Source organism: Pelodiscus sinensis, chromosome 21 (assembly GCF_052426305.1).
Source record: "Pelodiscus sinensis isolate ZL-2025 chromosome 21, ASM5242630v1, whole genome shotgun sequence".
Taxonomy (NCBI): Eukaryota; Metazoa; Chordata; order Testudines; family Trionychidae; genus Pelodiscus; species Pelodiscus sinensis.
Window position 1 is genome coordinate 27,413,632 of NC_143072.1, and position 19,150 is coordinate 27,432,781.

The following is a 19,150-nucleotide window of genomic DNA, read 5'->3' on the forward strand; positions in this document are numbered from 1 at the left end:
GCCCCGCCCCGGGTGTGCCGGGCACAGGGCACCGAGCCCGGCCCCGCCTGCCCGGCCCGCCCCCTGCGCAGGGATGGGCACGAGGCTCGAGTCTCGGGGCAGCGCCCGAGGACCGGCCAGGGCTGGCCCCGGCTGCCCCTTTGCCAGGCACCGGGCGGGGAGGGCTGCTAAGGGGCTCCGGCCCCACCGTACAACCTCCGAGTCTCACCCAGCTGGGAGCATGTGCCTGGGCGGCGCTTTCGGGGAGACCCGGGCCTGGGTGTTTCTCTTACGGCTCCGGCAGCCAGCCGAGTCCACGAGGCTCAGGCTTTCCCGTGGGCCTGCCCCTGGCCAGCAACGCTACCGTTTGGTGGCTGCTTCCAGAGTGGCTGTGGGGGCAGATCCCGGCACACAACTCCCTGGAGTGTGCCGGGCTGGGGAGAAGGCTTTGGGGGTCCTGGCTGCACTTTTCCTGTGGCCCCTGCCCTGCGCACACCCTGGCCGTGTACCGGCCTTGGAACACCGCTAGGTTGCTCCTATGTGGGGAGTTCCCTTCCTTGTCCTCGTCAGGGCCTCTCTTTCTTGGCCAGAACGCCTCTTCCATCTCCATTAGCCGTAGGAAGGTTGGTAGTGACGGATCTGACGTGCCTGGCTTCTGGCAGCCGCTGTGTCTGTTTACACTCCGGTTGTGTCTAGACTGGCCACATTTTCTGGAAAAGCAGCTGCTTTTCCCAAAAAACTTGCCAGCTGTCTACACTGGCCGCTTGAATTTCCGCAAAAGCACTGCCGATCTCATGTAAGATTGTCAATGCTCTTGTGGAAATACTGTGCTGCTCCCGTTCGGGCAAAAGTCTTTTTCCGAAAAACTTTTGCGCAAAAGGGCCGGTGTACACAGCAGAGATTTGTTTTCCGCAAAAAAGTCCCGATCGCAAAAATGGCGATCGGGGCTTTTTTGCGGAAAAGCGCGTCTAGATTGGCCACGGATGCTTTTCCACAAAAAGTGCTTTTGCGGAAAAGCGTCTGTGCCAATCTAGACGCACTTTTCCGAAAATGCTTTTAATGGAAAACTTTTCCGTTAAAAGCATTTCCGGAAAATCATGCCAGTCCAGATGTAGCCTCCAGCTGTAGTGAGGGACTTTATTCTACCCAGGCCAGGGGTGTCCAAACTTTTTTCAAAGAGGGCCAGATTTGATGAAGTGAACATGCGTGAGGGCCGACCATTTTGCCTGACATTCTTTGAACCATTAAAATTAAATGCAAATTAACTATTTTATGCAAAGTTTATTGCAAACGGCATACTTTTCATTTCGTCACATGGATGACAAATCTAAACAGGTGTTAAATCACTCTGCCTTTCATATCTGAAGGCCAGATGAAAAAAAAAATCCAGGAAGCTGAAATATATGTCAGGAACATTGTAAAGTACATTACATATTATTGGTAATAAAGGTTGTCTGTCAACTTTTAAGTTCAAAAAATATGAACAGGAACATAACACCAAGTATACATGTTGTGTCCAAATATATTTATAACTGATTTAGACCAACTGACATTAACTGAGATTTTACAATGTATTCATCTCAATACATATGGATTCGTTGGGGGCCATAAAAGATGGATATTGCCAAATTACCTGGGGGGCCGTATTAAACCGGAACACGGGCCACAATTGGCCCGCGGGCCGGACTTTGGACATGCCTGACCCAGGCTGATGAGAGCTTTGGGCCTTGTGGGAACTTGCCCCTGCAGCACCATCCCTGATACTTTAACCAGACGCGTCCTGAGTAAGATTGCTGCACGGCTGGGACTGTAGCCAGAGGGAAGAGCCCCACGCTGGCTTTGTTTGCCCCATAGAAATAATCTCTCCCCTCTATCCATCTCCTAGGCTTGTGCATCCCCTGGGTGGGGATCCTTTTGGAGAGCAGCTGTAGAATTGGCCTTAGAGCTCCCGAGAGCCAAAGGAACCAAGAGAAACGTGTTTGCACCCGACTGTGCTCGCTGTTGCCGTGCAAAATCAGTGCGTCTTCGCAAATGGGGGGAGGGGTGTAAACGTGTGTTTGAAAACGTCACCGTGTAACCACTACTAGCCCCCGTGTTAAACCTGCTGCAGGCTCTGCAGCGTAAAGCAATGGTCCCCAACCTTTCGGGGCTGCCGCACATGCGGGGGCGGGGTCACGCATGAACTGCAGGCTGGGGGGGGGACTCCCCATGTGCCATGCGCCCGGGGCCGGCACCGCACATATAGAATCATAGGACTGGAAGGGACCTCGAGAGGTCATCGAGTCCAGCCCCCCGCCCTCAAGGCAGGACCAAGCTCCGTCTACACCATCCCTGACAGATGTCTATCTAACCTGTTCTTAAATATCTCCAGAGAGGGAGATTCCACCACCTCCCTTGGCAATTTATTCCAATATTTGACCACCCTGACAGTTAGGAATTTTTTCCTAATGTCCAATCTAAACCTCCCCTGCTGCACTTTAAGCCCATTACTCCTTGTCCTGTCCTCAGAAACCAAGAGGAACAAATTTTCTCCTTCCTCCTTGTGACACCCTTTTAGATATTTGAAAACCGCTATCATGTCCCCCCTTAATCTTCTTCTTTCCAAACTAAACAAGCCCAGTTCATGAAGCCTGGCTTCATGGGTCCTGTTCTCTAGACCTTTGCGCATGCTGGGGGCGGGGCTGGCCCAGATGATTCGAGCCATGGCACCCACGGGCACCGCGTTGGGCACCGCTGGCGTAAAGCTTCTATAGCAGCTTTCTACGGCCGAGCCTGCGGTGCAGCAGGGCCAGCGGCTGGGAGCCGGCTTCGCGGCAAGCTTTGCTGTAGAACGTTTAAACTGGGGAGCCTGCAGCAGAGGGTGACGGCCGGCTCCTCTGGAATGGGGCCGGTAGCCCCGGCGACCCTGCTCCTGGGGGACCGACTGCGGCGGGCTCGGCCGTAGACAAAGCGGACCGGCAATGGAAACAGAGAAGCCGAAAGTTGCTCTGGTTTATGCTCAGCTGCCCAGAGCCTCCACAGGGCAGCAGGTGATCCGCTGGAGGCTGCAGCGTACCAGCCATATCCCGCTTTTTCCTGCTCGGGCCCCTGCGCCGGGGGGTGGTACGTGACGGGCGTGGGGGCCGCACCAGCAGCTGTTTGCCCCTGAAGAGCCTCTGAGGCTGGGAGAACCCGCCACTGCCTGGGTTATAACCTTGGCCTGGCAGGCTGGAGGGATAGTCGCTGGGGGGCCCAGGCTGTGGGCCCTGGAAATGCCGAGGTTTTCCAGAGCAGAGGCTTGGGGACGACCGCCTCCGGAACAGGCAACCCGCTTCCTACTGCCCTCCCCTGCTCCACCAGCTGGCAGGGTGGGGATCTGGCCCGTCGGGGGCCACGCTCTTCCTTAGCACTAGTCACCTGGAGCCGGGGCCTCCTCCACTCAGAGGCAGCACTTTGTGGGCAGCGCCTGCCGGTCAGGCTGGCCGAGGGGCTGAGCACGAGACACTCGGTACAGTCAAGGGGAGCTCGCGAAGGCTCAGCCCCTCAGGGAGACCAGCTGCACGGTGAGAGGTGCCATTCGAACAGCTCCGATACCCGCAGCATGCTGGGAAATACTGTCAGGGTCTTTGCAAAGGTTCGGGAAGAGGCTAACCCAAGGCCGGCAATGGGGCGAAATTGCATTTGTACCTCTTGGCTACGTCTACATTGGCATGACATTGTGCAAATACTCCTTAATGCAAGAGTTCGTGCGTTAGAGTATTTGCACAAGAGAGTGTCCCCACTGGCGTGTGCCTTTGCACAAGAGCATCGGGGCCAGCGTAGACGCTCTCCTGCACAAGAAAGCGCCAATGGCCATTTTAACCAGCGGGGTTTCTTGCACAAGAAATTCCTGTTGCCTGGCTACACTGGCCTCTTGCGCAAGAACACTTGCACAAAAGGGCTTATTCCTGAGCGGGAGCGTCGTAGTCCTTGTGCAAGAAGCCCTGATTTCACACCAGTGTTCTTGCACCAGGACTGCCCGCCAGTGTAGACAGGCAACAAGTTTTTGTGCAAAAGTGGCTGCTTTTAGGCAAGATCGCACCAATGTGGACACAGCCCGTGTGCTCAGAGCTGTTTTGCATACCATGAAATACCCGCCCCCCTAGGCTAGCCGACAAGCCTTCCTCCCTCAGCCGGCACGTTTTATCCTCAAGTCAATTAATTGAATTAGACACTGAAGCAGGATAACTGCAGAAATTGGATTGCACCCCCCAACTTTCCCCTTTCTGATCCATTAAAGCGATTACACCCGCCAGCCTTCCCAAACAGGGAGGAGCAGAACGCCTGGTTGCCAGGACGCAGATCTCGTGAGTGACAGGGGATTGTATAACTTGTTGAGCGCAGCAGCACAGCTGTGGGAGACAGGGCGCCACTTGTCTCTTGAGAACTGCCCGGGTGCAACAGGCGCTGCCATTTCTGGACTCTGGTGGGACAACGCGCTGCTGGACGCCCGTGAGTAGTTCTGGTGCCTTTCCGCCGGGTAGCTGGGAGCGCACGCGACCTGCGTGTTGGGGGGGGCCCAGGCACAGTGTTTTGAGGGAGAAGCCACAGGAGTGAAATGGGTGTTTCTGTAAACGTGAATGGCACCTCTTCTTGCTGTGACTCTGTCTTGCTCCTGTTTGTTTCATCTCCCCTGACGCGCCAACCGCAGGTCTCAATGGAAAGCACCTTTGGCTGCCTGCTGCAGGGATTGCTCGCTGGAGGAAAACCCTGTGATTTAATCCACAGACCTCTGCTGTCTGCACTTTCGCTCTATTTGCTGAGTAGCAAAACGAAAGAGCCAGCGCAGCCAGGCCCCCCAGGGCAAAATCTTTTAACCAAAACTGTTCACGGGCAACTGAATATTTGGATTAGCTGAATTATTTTACAGCGTTCTGCAAATTGTGCCGCTGTGTTGGCCCCAGAAAAAGTCCAAACGTCTTGATATTACAAACGGCATTTTTAGTTTGAATTTTGCTTCACTTGCATTCCCTAAAGCAAAAGAAAAGCCAGGCCCCAGAGGACAAGGCATCGGCGCTCTGTGTTCAGACCAACCCAAAGGACATTACGTCTCCTTGTTCCAGGCCAGCCAAGAAAGTGAAGAGGCTGTTATCGCCCCAGCTCTCCTCTCAGGCGGGAAGTCCGTGTGTGTTGTGCAGGCACATCCAGTCCGGGCCCCGGTGCGCCCGTGTCACTTCCACATGGAGCAGAAATCTTGGGCTTGTAGGGGCTGTGCTATAAGCACCTGCCCTTTTGTGCTCCCTCCTCCCCCTCTCGGGGCAATTCAGCCTGTTTCCCCTGGCAGGCTCCACAGCCAGGCCGGGTCCGAGAAGGAGTTTCCCAGCCAGCTGGATTCGGGAGCCCCGCTCTGCTCCTGATTCTCATGCCCCTCACCCTGGCTGCTGGACGCCTCCCAGCCGTGCATTACACAACGTGTGGGAGATCTCACATGTTTGTTCTCGTGGCAGCTCCCGCGGGAGAAACGTGCAGGGGCGCGTCTCCCGTTGGTAGGTGCCCTGGGGGGGTTAACTATGTTTTGCTAAAAACTTCTCCCATGTAATTGAAACACCCTCCTCCCCGCCCCCTGCCAACAATCCCAGCTGCTTTTTCATCCCCTTTGCCTCACTCCTCCCATCTCCCCACCCTCTCCTGCCTCTCCTCTGTCCCCACAGGATCTTCCCAGCTTCTTCCAAGAGACGCAGCGCCTCCCCGGGCGCCTCGTCCCACAATTCTCCCAGACAGTCTGGTTTGCTCTGTGCCTCTGACCCGCCATTTATTCCAGTGACCTCATTTCCCCTCTGCCCCCACTCAACCCCCCCAGCCTATTCTCTCACAGCTTAGAAACAGCCGCGTTAGACACCCAGTTCCAGCTGGCCACCCAGCCACTTGCCCGGGGGACACGGGCGGTGGCAGACAGCAGCCTGGCATGTGAGCCTGGGACACTGACAGGACGTTCCTTCCCTGGTTGCCAGTGTCCGCAGACAGACAGAATCGGGTCTCAGTTTGGGGGGGGGGGGGGGGGGAGCATTTTACATCCAGGCCAAAGCTCCGAGCCAGGACTTCACACTCACCTGCTTTCCCCTAACAGTCGGCTCCCTGGCTCTGGCCTCTCGGTCCCCCCACCTCTCCAACCCCTGGCCAGGTGTCCTTCCAGGGTCCTTTGGGGGGACTGGACCCTTCTCTACCGCGTCCCTCAAGCCGGGGTGGGCAGCCTGTGGCCCGTTGGGCTGCTGGGTGTGGCCCCCAGACACTTTATTGGCAGTTGCCCGCAGGCAGGGCTGTTTGTGTTGGTTTTCCTCCCAGTAAGAGGGAAGTGACCTGCCTGTAATACAAGGGCATGTGAGGTGAGCGGCGCGCCCCCTCTGCGTCCGATCACCGCGCTGCTGCGGGACAGGCGGGGGCAGTTACCAAACCGCCCTATCCCGGGAGCCCGGCGTGGTCCTGGCCGTCTCGCAGCCGTCGCTGCCCTACCCATCGGCAACCCCGAACTCAGCCCCGCCTCAGTGCTGACAACTCACAGCTACGTTCTCCTGTTCAAGCTAAAATTTCCGCCTCTCCCACGGCCAGTGCCACGTCACCCTCAGCCTGGTCCCACCAGCGATCCTCCGCTTTCTCCCCTCCCGCCCTGCGGGCAGCCACCACGGCCAGTGCCACGTCACCCTCAGCTGGGCCCCACCAGCGATCCTCCGCTTTCTCCCCTCCCGCCCTGCGGGCAGCCACCACGGCCAGTGCCACGTCACCCTCAGCCTGGCCCCACCAGCGATCCTCCGCTTTCTCCCCTCCCGCCCTGCGGGCAGCCACCACGGCCAGTGCCACGTCACCCTCAGCTGGGCCCCACCAGCAATCATCCGCTTTCTCCCCTCCCGCCCTGCGGGCAGCCACCACGGCCAGTGCCACGTCACCCTCAGCTGGGCCCCACCAGCGATCCTCCGCTTTCTCCCCTCCCGCCCTGCGGGCAGCCACCACGGCCAGTGCCACGTCACCCTCAGCTGGGCCCCACCAGCGATCCTCCGCTTTCTCCCCTCCCGCCCTGCGGGCAGCCACCACGGGACATTAATTTCCCGAGTGTTTTTCTGCGCCCCTCCCACCGCCACCGAGCTGCCAGTTTGTTAAAGGCCTGAAGGGGCCTCGGCCGAAATGCGAGTTTCCACGTGCCGCAGAGTTCAGTGGGCTGGGACACAACCCCTGGCCCTTGGGCTACCCCATTCGAGCGAGTGGGGAAATGGAGGCCCTCCAGGGTCGCCCCCAGGCCTCAGCAGGGACGTTAGATACGGCGCCCGGCTGCACCCCAGGCGGGAGGCTGGAGGACGTGCAGGCGCAGGCTGGCTGCTGCCATCTGAGCGCCAAGGCCAGGCCCTGTGGTAACGACGGGAGCGTTCCCGCTGCAGGGAGTCCCGCCAGGGTCGGGGCACGGCTGGCGTGCCTTGTAGGGAGGATCCAGGGAACAGGCTGGCTAGTCCGAGGGGGCCCGGCTGCCAGGGACACCGGCGTGCTGGGCTCTCCCGCCTAAGGGCCCAGGGAAGCACGGCTGAGGGGCCTGGGCCTCGTCAAGCCTCCGTGAGCCAAACCGAGCGAGGTGGCGGCTGGGGGAAGGGTGACGCCCCTGCCGGCTGCGCCCAGGCCCTGCCTATGACCCAGGCCAGCGGCTGGGCCCGGCTGCCTGCGCGCTCTGAGCTGCCTGGGGCGATTGCTGGAGGGAGGTGGGGGGGGAACAGGGCCAGGCTGCCTGCCCAGGGCACCCTCAGGCCCGCGGGTCTGCAGCGCGTTCCCCGGGCCTCAGGCCCGTCAGCCGCCCTGGGAGCAGCGCGGCCGCGCAGCCATCTCCCCAGGCCGCCCTGCTGCAGCCAGGCCCATCCCGGACGCCCCTCTGCTCTGCCCCCAGCCCGCCGGGAGACGGCGCTGCCGGCATGGACGCCGAGGGCAGCGTGACGGAGCTGGTCTGCCGCGAGTCGGACGTCCGGGAGGGCGAGTGAGTGACCGGCCGGGGCCCATCCCTGGCTTGCTGCCAGACCTCGCACCCTCCGGCTGAGCCTCTGCGATCCCCCAGGCCCGGCCGGCCCCCGCCTTAGCACAGGCCAAGAGGGGTCCTAAGCAAAGCTGCCCCAAGATGGCGGCGTGCTGCGAGTGTCCGTGCCCTGCGCCGCAGCCGGAGGCTCCCTGGGGCGGGGAGGCAGGCGAGGACGGAGCCCCCCATAGCAGGCCAGGAGCCAGAGAAAGCCGCCCCGCTGGCATGGCTGGGTCCCCGGGGCAAGCCAGGAGTCCGGCCTCCCCTCCCACCGGGGCAGCCCCCCAGCCCGGCCCTTCCCTGCACCGCAGGGGCCGGGCTGGCCATGGCGCCTTGTGCTTGTCCCCACAGGCTGCGGGAAGTGGAGGTGGCAGGCCACAGAGTGCTGCTGGTGAGGAGTCAGACGGAGTTCAGTGCTGTGGGCAGCAGGTGCCCCCACGCGGGCGCCCCTCTCAGCAAAGGTAAAACCCGGCGGGTCTCCCGATGTCCTGGTGCAGCTCAGGCCAGGGCCAAACACCAGGGAGAGGCGGTGGGCCTTGTTCCACGGCTGGGACAGCCCACAGCTGCCCACGCTCGCCCCCCAACGGCTGGGACAGCCCACAGCTGCCCACGCTCGCCTCGTTCCACGGCTGGGACAGCCCACAGCTGCCCACGCTCACCCCCCAACGGCTGGGACAGCCCACAGCTGCCCACGCTCACCTGGTTCCACGGCTGGGACAGCCCACACCTGCCCACGCTCACCCACCAACGGCTGGGACAGCCCACACCTGCCCACGCTCACCTCGTTCCACGGCTGGCACAGCCCACACCTGCCCACGCTCACCTCGTTCCACGGCTGGGACAGCCCACACCTGCCCACGCTCACCTCGTTCCACGGCTGGGACAGCCCACAGCTGCCCACGCTCGCCTCGTTCCACGGCTGGCACAGCCCACAGCTGCCCACGCTCACCTCGTTCCACGGCTGGCACAGCCCACAGCTGCCCACGCTCACCTCGTTCCACGGCTGGCACAGCCCACAGCTGCCCACGCTCGCCTCGTTCCACGGCTGGGACAGCCCACAGCTGCCCACGCTCGCCTCGTTCCACGGCTGGCACAGCCCACACCTGCCCACGCTCGCCTCGTTCCACGGCTGGGACAGCCCACACCTGCCCACGCTCGCCTCGTTCCACGGCTGGCACAGCCCACACCTGCCCACGCTCGCCTCGTTCCACGGCTGGCACAGCCCACACCTGCCCACGCTCGCCTCGTTCCACGGCTGGGACAGCCCACAGCTGCCCACGCTCACCTCGTTCCACGGCTGGCACAGCCCACACCTGCCCACGCTCGCCTCGTTCCACGGCTGGCACAGCCCACACCTGCCCATGCTCACCTCGCACATTTCAGCCCAACACGGAGGTGAAAAGGCCGCAGAGCCCTGCAGACCAAATGGAGTTTGCTCTTTAGTCTAGATACATGCCTCAGGCAGATGGACCCTGGACATCGGCAGGTGGGCGTGAACCTGCGACCTTTGGAACTAAAGCCACGAGCCAAAAGCCAGCTGGCTCTCGGCTCAGGCTGCACGGCCGGCATCGCTCGCCCTGGCCAGTGCGCTCAGGGCCCCTGGCCAGTGTGCTCAGGGCCCCTGGCTTACACATGGAGTCCCAAAGAGCAGCCAGCATTCCCAAGCCATACGCAGGGCTCCCGTCTCAGCCCAAGCAGCCTGTCTCCAGGGCGAGGGCTACCCGGCTTTGCACCCAGCGAGGTGGGCAGGAACCCTGAGCCCGGCTCGCAGACGTGACCGTGGCACCTCGCCCGAGCCCAGGCGTCCCGAGAGCTCGGGCTGCTCTGCTCAGACACTTCTCTTTGTGTCTGGCTTGCAGGCGTCTTGGCAGGCAACCGGCTGCGCTGTCCCTGGCACGGTGCCTGCTTCAGTATCCGAAGCGGAGACATGGAGGAGTACCCGACTCTGGACTGCCTGCCCTGCTTTAAGGTGAATGGATCCTGGTCCTTCCGGCCCACACCCAGCCTGCTCGCTCGGCTCTGGCTGCTCCCCTTCCACCCCCAGCCTGGGCCTAGGCCTCGCCAGGGGAGGTCAGAATTCCCAGTGGTTCCAGCAGGGCTCATGGCACTCTGGGGCCTTTTCGGAAGGTGCGAGCCCTGGCCGCGACGCTTGGCAAGGGAGAAGAGCTTGCACGGTTCCTTGGAGCGCCGTGGGCTGGAGACCGCGCGTCACGCCCGGCCGCGTTTCAGCTGCTGTGACGGCGCGTTGGGGTCCCCGACTCCTGCACCCCCGTAGTGACACAAAGACTCCCCCAGCCAGTAGAACAGAGGGAGTTCATTGCTTCTCCCGGATACAGCACAGCACAGATGGAATCTGGTTCCAGGGCAGGCCTAGGATGCCTCAGCCCCCTTGAGATGGGGGAGCCTGGGCCCCTAAATCCCAGCCTGTTGCCTAGGCTGCTTCCTCCATGATCCCAGCCAGAAACCTCCCTCACTTCCCGCCCTGCCCCCAGCCAGGGCTCCACTCCCCTTCTTCCCATTGTTCGGCTCCCTGGGAGATCACTGGTCAGACAGGTTCGAAGCCCCCTGGCATAATGACTCATCCCCTGCCCTGCTGGGCCGTGCTGCAGACAACAGCCAGTGGGGGTCACTCACAACCCACTGCCCAGCATAGCAACCAGCAAGGTACCCCCCACTATGTCACAGCTGCCTTGGCGCTGAAAGGGGCCTAAGTCACCAGGCGCCTGCCAGCTGGAGCGCTCTGCTCTGCGGGCTCTGGGGCCTGCTAGCAAGAACTGGCCACACGTGCCCTGCTCAAACCTGCCTTCAGGGGAGGCTGGAGCTCTCCTCAGCCTGCAGGAGCACAATGCGAAACCATCCCGCGCCCTCGTCTCCCTGCCTTGCACTGTGGGAGACTCCGGAGGCGGAAGGCCTCGAGTAGCTTCTCTGGATCAGTTCCGTAGCCTCCTGGAGCCATCCCCGCAGAGCAGCCCGACCTCACAGCCCCGCCCCCCAAGAGCCCCTCCGCTGCGTGTGCTCGCTCCGGGCGGTGCGTGGACGTTGCACAAGGCGTGAGCCCCTCACGGCCCCAAAATCAAATACAGATCAAAGGCTCCCAGCCAGGTTGATGGTCAAGTAGACTCTGCCCAACCGCTACCCGGATGTGCCCCCTGACAAGGCACCAGCCCAGTCGGGGGGGTCCCACTGCCCCTTGGCTGGACAGGCAGCCCCTCCAACAGGCACGAACGCCGACACCTCAGGCCTGACGTGTCCGGTGGCCGTTCCCCAGACCCCACCATCACCCGGCGCTCGGACATTCAGTCTGTGTTCCTGCACTGGGCCGGTGTGTCCCTGCTCCTTGTCCGGCGTGTGGGGCCAAGGCCCTGTGCAATGGGGCCCTGTGACCCTCCGGGCCCGTGCCCAGCCCCAACTCTGCGTTACCGCCCCAGGGAGAGCTCTGCACCTGGGCCCAGTGCCCATCGGTGCTTCACACTCGGCCTGAGCCGGGCCTGCCTCTCGCTCCCAGCGAAGCTTCACATTGACCATTGCCAGCCAGGCCTCAGGTCCAGGCCCTCCTCTCACTACAGCACCTGGCCCCAGCGTCCCGGCACCTCCAGGCCACGCATCCTCCCACGCCAGGACCCCGTGGCCCCAGCTCAGCCCTGACCCCTCTCTCCTTGCGTCTCGGCAGGTGCGAGTGGAGGCCGGGAAGGTGTTTGTTACGGCCAGGAAGCAGGTACCAGCCTCGCCGCTCTCCCCGAGCTCCTGGAGCATGGGCCGGGGCCAGCTGCCAGGACGCGAACCTTTCTGCTCTCTGCCAGGATCTGGAAGCGGGCCGGCGGCTGAAGGCCATGAGCGAGCCGTGCAGGGGCAACGAGGACACAGTGCTGCTCCTGGGAGGAGGTGGGTGACTCGGCCGACTCAGGCCCTGTGCATGGGTCACGCAGGCCCTGGCTCGGCCCTTCCCGCTGCACGGCTGGTGCCAGCGTCTCTCTCGCAGGGGCGGCCGCGCTGGTCTGTGCCGAAACACTTCGCCAGGAAGGCTTCACCGGCCGGATCATCATGGCAACCAAGGAGACGCACCTCCCGTACGACCGGACCCAGCTGAGCAAGGTTTGGGGATGGCCGGGACCGGTAAAAGCGTCAGCCGGGGAACCCCGCTCACAGCTCCGGCTGCCCCGCAGAGCCCAGCGATCCAGAGCTAGGCATGTGGCACAGCCGGAGGGCAGCCACATTGCTCCCCACGTGGCCCTGGCCCCTCCCGCGGCGCCTGCGGGTGGGAGGGGCTTGGACGGGAGCCAGCGATCGTACCCCTCCCTGCGGGGTGGGGGAAGGGCACTCGCTCGCCTGCCAAGAGAGGTGCCAGGGGGAGCCCTGCCCAGGCTGCGCTCCGTGCTCCAATCCCCGCGACTTCGCTCTGCTTCCAGGCGATGGGCAAGGCCCCCGAGAGCCTTTACTTGAGGCAGCAGGACTTCTTTGGGGCGCACGGCATCGAGGTCTGGACCGGCAGAGAGGTGAAGCAGCCGCCGCGCTGGCCGGGGAGCGGGGGCCTCCTCTAGCCCGGTGGGGCCAGTCGCCACCCTGCCTGGGCGCGTGCTGGGCTGCTTTGGGTGGGGCTGTGACAGCACAACAGTGGGGGCTGGAGCAGCTCCCCTCCTGCCACGGGCGGGGCCGGGGTGCGCCCCAGCCTGGCCAGAGCTGCGGTGCGCTCAGCTGCTCGGCAGGCAGGGGCTGCTCTGGACGCCGGAGGGGAGGGGGCCGCTCCAGCCCTCCTGCCCCCTGGGGTCGGCGAGCCAGGGAAAGGGGACTGGTGCAGTGGGGGTGCCAGTGCAGAGCGGCAGCCCCCCTGCGGGAGGAAGGAGACTTTCGAGGGGGCTGGAGGGAGGAGCACACGCTGCCCGGGGCCTTTCCTCGCTCAGGCGGTGCGCGTGGACACGCAGGGGCAGAAAGCCCATTTCCAGGACGGGGCCTCCCAGAGATACGACCGGCTCCTCATCGCCACGGGCAGCAGGTGGGACGCGAGCCGGTCCCCGGCCCCAGGGCGCGTGCGGCAGCGGGCGCGGCCACTGTAACCGGGTCTCCTTCCCCAGCCCCAGGCAGCTCGGGTGCCCCGGCTCAGACCTGCAGGGCGTGTGTTCCCTGCAAAGCCCAGAGGATGCTCACAGGATTCTCCAGCTGGCAGCCGGCAAGAGGGTGCTGATCCTCGGCGCGTCCTTCATCGGTACGGGACGGCCGCCCGCAGAGCCTCCCAGCCGCGCTGGGTGTGCGCTGAGGAGCCACCGGCCCTTGGCTGGCTGCTCCCGGGGACCCCTCCCCCACGCCCCGATCGCTGCAGCAGCACTTGGGACGGGAGGCAGGGGACTTACTTCCCGGAGGCGTCGCTTCGTCCGCCGGGCGCAGGCTGCCCCCTTCAGCCGCAGGAGCTTTGCTCTGCCCCGCCCCGGGCGGGGACCAGGCCTGAAGCGCAGCTAGCGAGGTCACGGGGGATCCTGGTGAATCAGAGCAAAGTCCAGGATCCTAGAGCCCAGTGGCTGGACAAAGCTGCCAGCAGGGGGCAACGTCTCTGACATCCCAGCCCTCGTGCAAGGTTTCCAGCTTTGCCCCTATTTCAGGGCGATGGGTGGTGCACGGGGAACGTGCGCCAGTTTCACTCCGGCTGTGTCCATTGTGCGCAGGGATGGAGGTGGCTGCCTGCCTTTCGGACAAGGCCAGCACCGTCAGCGTGGTGGGGAGAGAGGCGTTCCCCTTCCAGGCAGCGCTGGGGCCGCACGTCGGAGGTGTTGCCATGAGGGTACAGAGAGCGCAGCCTCGCTCTGCGCCGGACACGAGACCTGCCGCTCCCCAGCGCCCGGCACACGGCTCCCAGCGCCGCCAGCCCTCCCTGGCCACCCCCGGCCCTTCTCCAGCCTGGCCAACTCGGGGCCTCATGCTCCCCTCTGCCCCAGCTCACAGTCCTGCCGCACACGCTGGGGCTCACCTGCCAGACCCACCGGGAGGGGCGGGGGGTGGACCCAGTGGCGGAGTTCATCAGGGACAGCCTGGGCTGGGTCACTCCTCTTCCTTTTTCAGATGCTGCAGAACAAAGGGGTGACGTTCCGCATGGGAGCTGAAGTGGCTGAGCTACGAGGCAAGGGGGGCAAGGTTAGCACGTCCCGAACGCCATGGCGCACCTGGGCTGGTCCCCCCGGCCCCTTGCCGCGGGGCTACACCTGTGTTTCACACGCGGGACTCGCTGGCCCCGGACCATGGACGGGGTGGGGGAGCAAAGCTCCGGAGCAGGGCCAGCTGGAGGGGCGGAGGCAGCGTCTTGTGACGGGTGCCGTCTTTCCTAGGTTACAGAGGCTGCTTTGGCCAGTGGAGAGACGCTCCCTGCAGACGTGGTGGTGGTGGGGATAGGTAAGCGACTCACCAGCCCCCCGTGCTTCATGGAGACACGTCGGTAGCTGCACGCTGGGTATTCACTGCTGGCTGCAGTCCTGCCCTCCCTGGAACAGCCTTCCAGGACTGACTCCCTGGAGAATAGCTGCACCCTCCCCCTCGCCCCAGGCAGGCCCAGGCCCCCTACACCCCGTGCGGCTCCCCCGCGTCTGTGCTCACACCGTGCGCCTGCCCTGCGGGGAGCAGGGGCCTGGTTACATCTCACCAGGCTCAGCCCTGGGCCTGGGCCCTCGCCTCCGTCGCCGCTTTGTTCTGCCTGCACCCTGCCCGGCTCCAGCCCCGGCCGCGCTCCCCTCACTCTCCTGTGGCAGCGCCCAGCTCACCGGCCTCCTCGCCCTCCTGCAGGTGTCACCTCCAACTCGGCTTTCCTGAAGGACACGCCCATCGCCATGGACCCCGGAGGCGCCATCCTGGTGGATTTGGTGCGTACGCTGCTGAGACCTGCGCCCCCACATGCAGGGCACTGCTCCCGCCGCTCGCTAACCCCCCCTCTGCTCCTAGTTCATGCAGACCAGCGTCCCGAGAGTCTTCGCCGCCGGGGACGTGGCTTCGTTTCCTGTGGCGCTGGCTGGCGGGACGCCCTCCCCCGTCCGCCACTGGCAGGTCGCGCAGGCGCACGGTGAGGGGCTGCAGCAGCTGCCAGGCTAGAAACGGGCAGGCCAGGCCTGTGCCGCAGGCGGGCGGTGGGACACGAGCCGAACGGCGCCGCAGAGCAGCCCAGGCGCCATGCAGCAGGGTGGGCAGCGGCTCCGGCCAGCCCAGCTCCCCACGGGTCCGAGCAGGGCAGGAGACGGGCGCTAAGGGGGCAGGCCGAGGAACCTGAACTTTAAGGCCCCTGTGAAAGTATCTTCTGGGAAAAACTTCTCCCTGGGGCTGTGTCATTGCAGGTCACGCTGCTGCTCTGAACATGCTGAAGCAGCAGAAGGCCCTGCAGACTGTCCCCTTCTTCTGGACCTCGCTGCTTGGGAATAGCATCCGCTACGCAGGTAGGCAGGGAGCAGGAGCACTGGGCCCCCCCGCAGGGGCACAGATGCAGCAGGAATGGGGACCAGGTGAGCCGCTCCTAACCGCCGGCCGCGGAACACGGGCTGCACCGAACAGCCGCTCCCAGCCGCCGGCCGCGGAGCACGGGCTGCACCGAACAGCCGCTCCCAGCCGCCGGCCGTGGAGCACGGGCTGCACCGAACAGCCGCTCCCAGCCGCCGGCCGCGGAGCACGGGCTGCACCGAACAGCCGCTCCCAGCCGCCGGCCGTGGAGCACGGGCTGCACCGAACAGCCGCTCCCAGCCGCCGGCCGCGGAGCACGGGCTGCACCGAACAGCCGCTCCCAGCCGCCGGCCGCGGAGCACGGGCTGCACCGAACAGCCGCTCCCAGCCGCCGGCCGCGGAGCACGGGCTGCACCGAACAGCCGCTCCCAGCCGCCGACCGCGGAGCACGGGCTGCACCGAACAGCCGCTCCCAGCCGCCGGCCGCGGAGCACGGGCTGCACCGAACAGCCGCTCCCAGCCGCCGACCGCGGAGCACGGGCTGCACCGAACAGCCGCTCCCAGCCGCCGGCCGCGGAGCACGGGCTGCACCGAACAGCCGCTCCCAGCCGCCGGCCGCGGAGCACGGGCTGCACCGAACAGCCGCTCCCAGCCGCCGGCCGCGGAGCACGGGCTGCACCGAACAGCCGCTCCCAGCCGCCGGCCGCGGAGCACGGGCTGCACCGAACAGCCGCTCCCAGCCGCCGGCCGCGGAGCACGGGCTGCACCGAACAGCCGCTCCCAGCCGCCGACCGCGGAGCACGGGCTGCACCGAACAGCCGCTCCCAGCCGCCGGCCGCGGAGCACGGGCTGCACCGAACAGCCGCTCCCAGCCGCCGGCCGCGGAGCACGGGCTGCACCGAACAGCCGCTCCCAGCCGCCGACCGCGGAGCACGGGCTGCACCGAACAGCCGCTCCCAGCCGCCGGCCGCGGAGCACGGGCTGCACCGAACAGCCGCTCCCAGCCGCCGGCCGCGGAGCACGGGCTGCACCGAACAGCCGCTCCCAGCCGCCGGCCGCGGAGCACGGGCTGCACCGAACAGCCGCTCCCAGCTGCCGACCGCGGAGCACGGGCTGCCGGAGCTGAAGGCAGCGGCAGCTCCGGGGGCTGGAGTACATGTGGTGGACTGCTAACATTGTTTGCATATTCATTATTACCATCACAAATATGCAGATATTACCAGGCACCAAAACTGGTGAATGTGTGTGCGGGACCACGGGCTAGAACAGGTGGAACCGCTGGCACAGAACCTAGAGCACAGCCCCTGCACCTCTTGGGGCACCGGACTTACAGGGCCTCTTGTGCCTGCAGGCCACGGGGCTGGCTACACCGACACGGTGGCGAAGGGAAATCCGGAGCAGCTGGAGTTCTTTGTCTTTTACATCAAGTGAGGCACCGGCCCAACTGGTTGGGGACTCTTGGCCCGTCAGAGCCAGACCGGGCTGGCGCATTGGCCGGGAGGGGGCCCTGGGGAGGGGCACGGCTGAACGGCAGGGGCGCTCCACCGCAGCAGGGTGGGGGCGGGACAGGCCTCCACACCAGCTGGCAGAGAAGCTTCTAGAAAAGCTTCCTTTGGAGGTTCAGAACCTGGGGCCCAAGAGCCGGCGCCTGAGCCAGGGCAGCACTAGGGGAGAAGCAGGAAGGACAGCACCTGCGCTGTGCCCACTCCCCCCGCGCACGGAGCACACCAACAGGCCCCCACTCGGCCAGGCCTCGGCGCTGCCGTCCCCGGACCCAGGGGAGACCAGCGCCAGCCCAGAACCCCGCACAAGGCGGCCAGGCCCTGGCGCTCTAGGGCAGCGTTTAACTTGTTTTATAAAGCGCCCTTTAAAAAAAAGTTACAAGTACCCCCACTCCCTAGGCTACGTCTACACTGGCAGGATTTTCTGGAAATGCTTTTAATGGAAAAGTTTTCCGTTAAAAGCATTTTTGGAAAAGTGCATCTAGATTGGCAGGACGCTTTTCCACAAAAGCACTTTTTCCAGAAAAGCATCCGTGGCCAATCTAGATGCGCTTTTCGGCAAAAAAGCCCCAATCGCTATTTTCGCCATCGGGGCTTTTTTGCGGAAAACTCTACTGTGCTGTCTACACTGGCCCTTTCCCGGAACAGTTTTCCGGAAAAAGACTTTTGCCCGAACGGGAGCAGCATAGTTTTTCCGGAAAAGCACTGGTGGTTTTACATGAGAGCGTCTGGGCTTTTCCGGAAATTCAAGTGGCTAGTGTAGACCTGGCAAGTTTTTCTGGAAAAGTGGCTGATTTTCTGGAATAACTTCCCAGTGTGGACACAGCCCCGACAGTTTTCAGACAATTTTCTTCTACCCTTGCAACACGTTTGTTTAAACAACTTAATCGTAGCCGAGGTGGGTGAGGAAATTTTTGGGTGTAAAAAGTGAAGAAATAATAAAGTGCTGAAAAACAACACAAAAATTCGGTTCTCTCCAAATTTCAGTTGTGGTGATGTACGCCCCGGACTGCTCTAGAGTATCCCCTGGCTACTCGTACCACGGGTTGAGAAACACTGCTCTAGGGGGCCTCAGGACAGCCCCGGGCCCCGGCGCTCGAGGGGGGGGCCCCGCAGAACAGCCCCGGGGCCCCGGCGCTCGAGGGGGGGCCCCCGCAGAACAGCCCCGGGGCCCCGGCGCTCGAGGGGGGGCCCCCGCAGAACAGCCCCGGGGCCCCGGCGCTCGAGGGGGGGCCCCCGCAGAACAGCCCCGGGGCCCCGGCGCTCGAGGGGGGGCCCCCGCAGAACAGCCCCGGGGCCCCGGCGCTCGAGGGGGGCCCCCGCAGAACAGCCCCGGGGCCCCGGCGCTCGAGGGGGGGGCCCCCGCAGAACAGCCCCGGGGCCCTGGCGCTCGAGGGGGGGGCCCCGCAGAACAGCCCCGGGCCCTGGCGCTCGAGGGGGGGGCCCCGCAGAACAGCCCCGGGGCCCTGGCGCTCGAGGGGGGGGCCCCGCAGAACAGCCCCGGGCCCTGGCGCTCGAGGGGGGGGCCCCGCAGAACAGCCCCGGGGCCCCGGCGCTCGAGGGGCTGCAGCGCCTGCTCTCGCTGGGGCATGGCCAGGAGAATCGCCCCCAGCTGCAGTCTCTCTTGCAGGGATGATTACGTGATCGCCGCTGCCAGCCTGAACTTCGACCCCCTGGTCTCCGTGGTGGCCGAAGCCCTGTTCTCCGGCAGACGGATCTCAAAAGCCGAGGCCCAGTGAGTAGCACCTGCCCCCACGGGCCTGGCAGGGCTGCAGCACGTGGGCAGGCAGCCCTGTCCTCAGCCTCCCCTCTTGTGCCGCAGGTCGTGGGACACCGCCTGGCCTCAGGCCACACTGCCTGGGGCCCCGGGGCGCCCGGCGCCGTGAGCCCTCCTCTGGCTCAAATAAAAGCCTGCACGGACTGCGCTGGAGCCCGGCTCTGCCTGTCAGCGCTGGGGCAGCAACAGGAACATGCAGTGTGTGTGGTTTGGGGGGGCCACGGGGAGCCACAACATGCCCCCCAGGGCGGGAGGGGAGAGGAGCCACAACGTACCCCCCAGTGACCCCGGAGGGGGAGGAAGGGAGGGGCGGGGAGCCACTACGCACCCCCCCCCAGTGACCCCGGAGGGGGAGGAAGGGAGGGGCGGGGAGCCACTACGCACCCCCCCCCCAGTGACCCTGGAGGGGGAGGAAGGGAGGGGCGGGGAGCCACTATGCACCCCCCAGTGACCCCAGAGGGGGAGGAGCCACAACACACCCCCCAG

At 64.5% G+C, this 19,150-nt stretch overlaps 1 protein-coding gene across 3 annotated transcripts; it reads left to right on the top strand.

Annotated features, from left to right (window-relative positions):
• The first annotated feature begins 4,295 nt into the window (after positions 1-4,295).
• On the top strand, positions 4,296-18,817 carry LOC102446846 (apoptosis-inducing factor 3-like). Of its 3 annotated transcripts, XM_075904478.2 has the most exons (19): positions 4,296-4,449; positions 7,859-7,945; positions 8,333-8,442; positions 9,841-9,950; positions 11,652-11,696; positions 11,782-11,863; positions 11,961-12,073; positions 12,388-12,474; positions 12,880-12,971; positions 13,051-13,181; positions 13,636-13,751; positions 14,030-14,101; positions 14,293-14,356; positions 14,744-14,820; positions 14,900-15,017; positions 15,286-15,384; positions 16,737-16,812; positions 18,518-18,622; positions 18,710-18,817. In XM_075904478.2, exons 2-19 carry the CDS (start codon positions 7,884-7,886, stop codon positions 18,771-18,773), a joined length of 1,623 nt encoding a protein of 540 aa, XP_075760593.2. In that variant the 5' UTR covers positions 4,296-4,449; positions 7,859-7,883; the 3' UTR covers positions 18,774-18,817. The 3 variants fall into 3 exon arrangements, with proteins under 3 accessions (XP_075760593.2, XP_089628176.1, XP_089628175.1); XM_089772049.1 differs by lacking the exons at positions 4,296-4,449; positions 7,859-7,945; positions 8,333-8,442 and adding an exon at positions 8,548-9,722; XM_089772050.1 differs by lacking the exons at positions 4,296-4,449; positions 7,859-7,945; positions 8,333-8,442; positions 15,286-15,384 and adding an exon at positions 8,545-9,722.
• Positions 18,818-19,150: the final 333 nt, after the last annotated feature.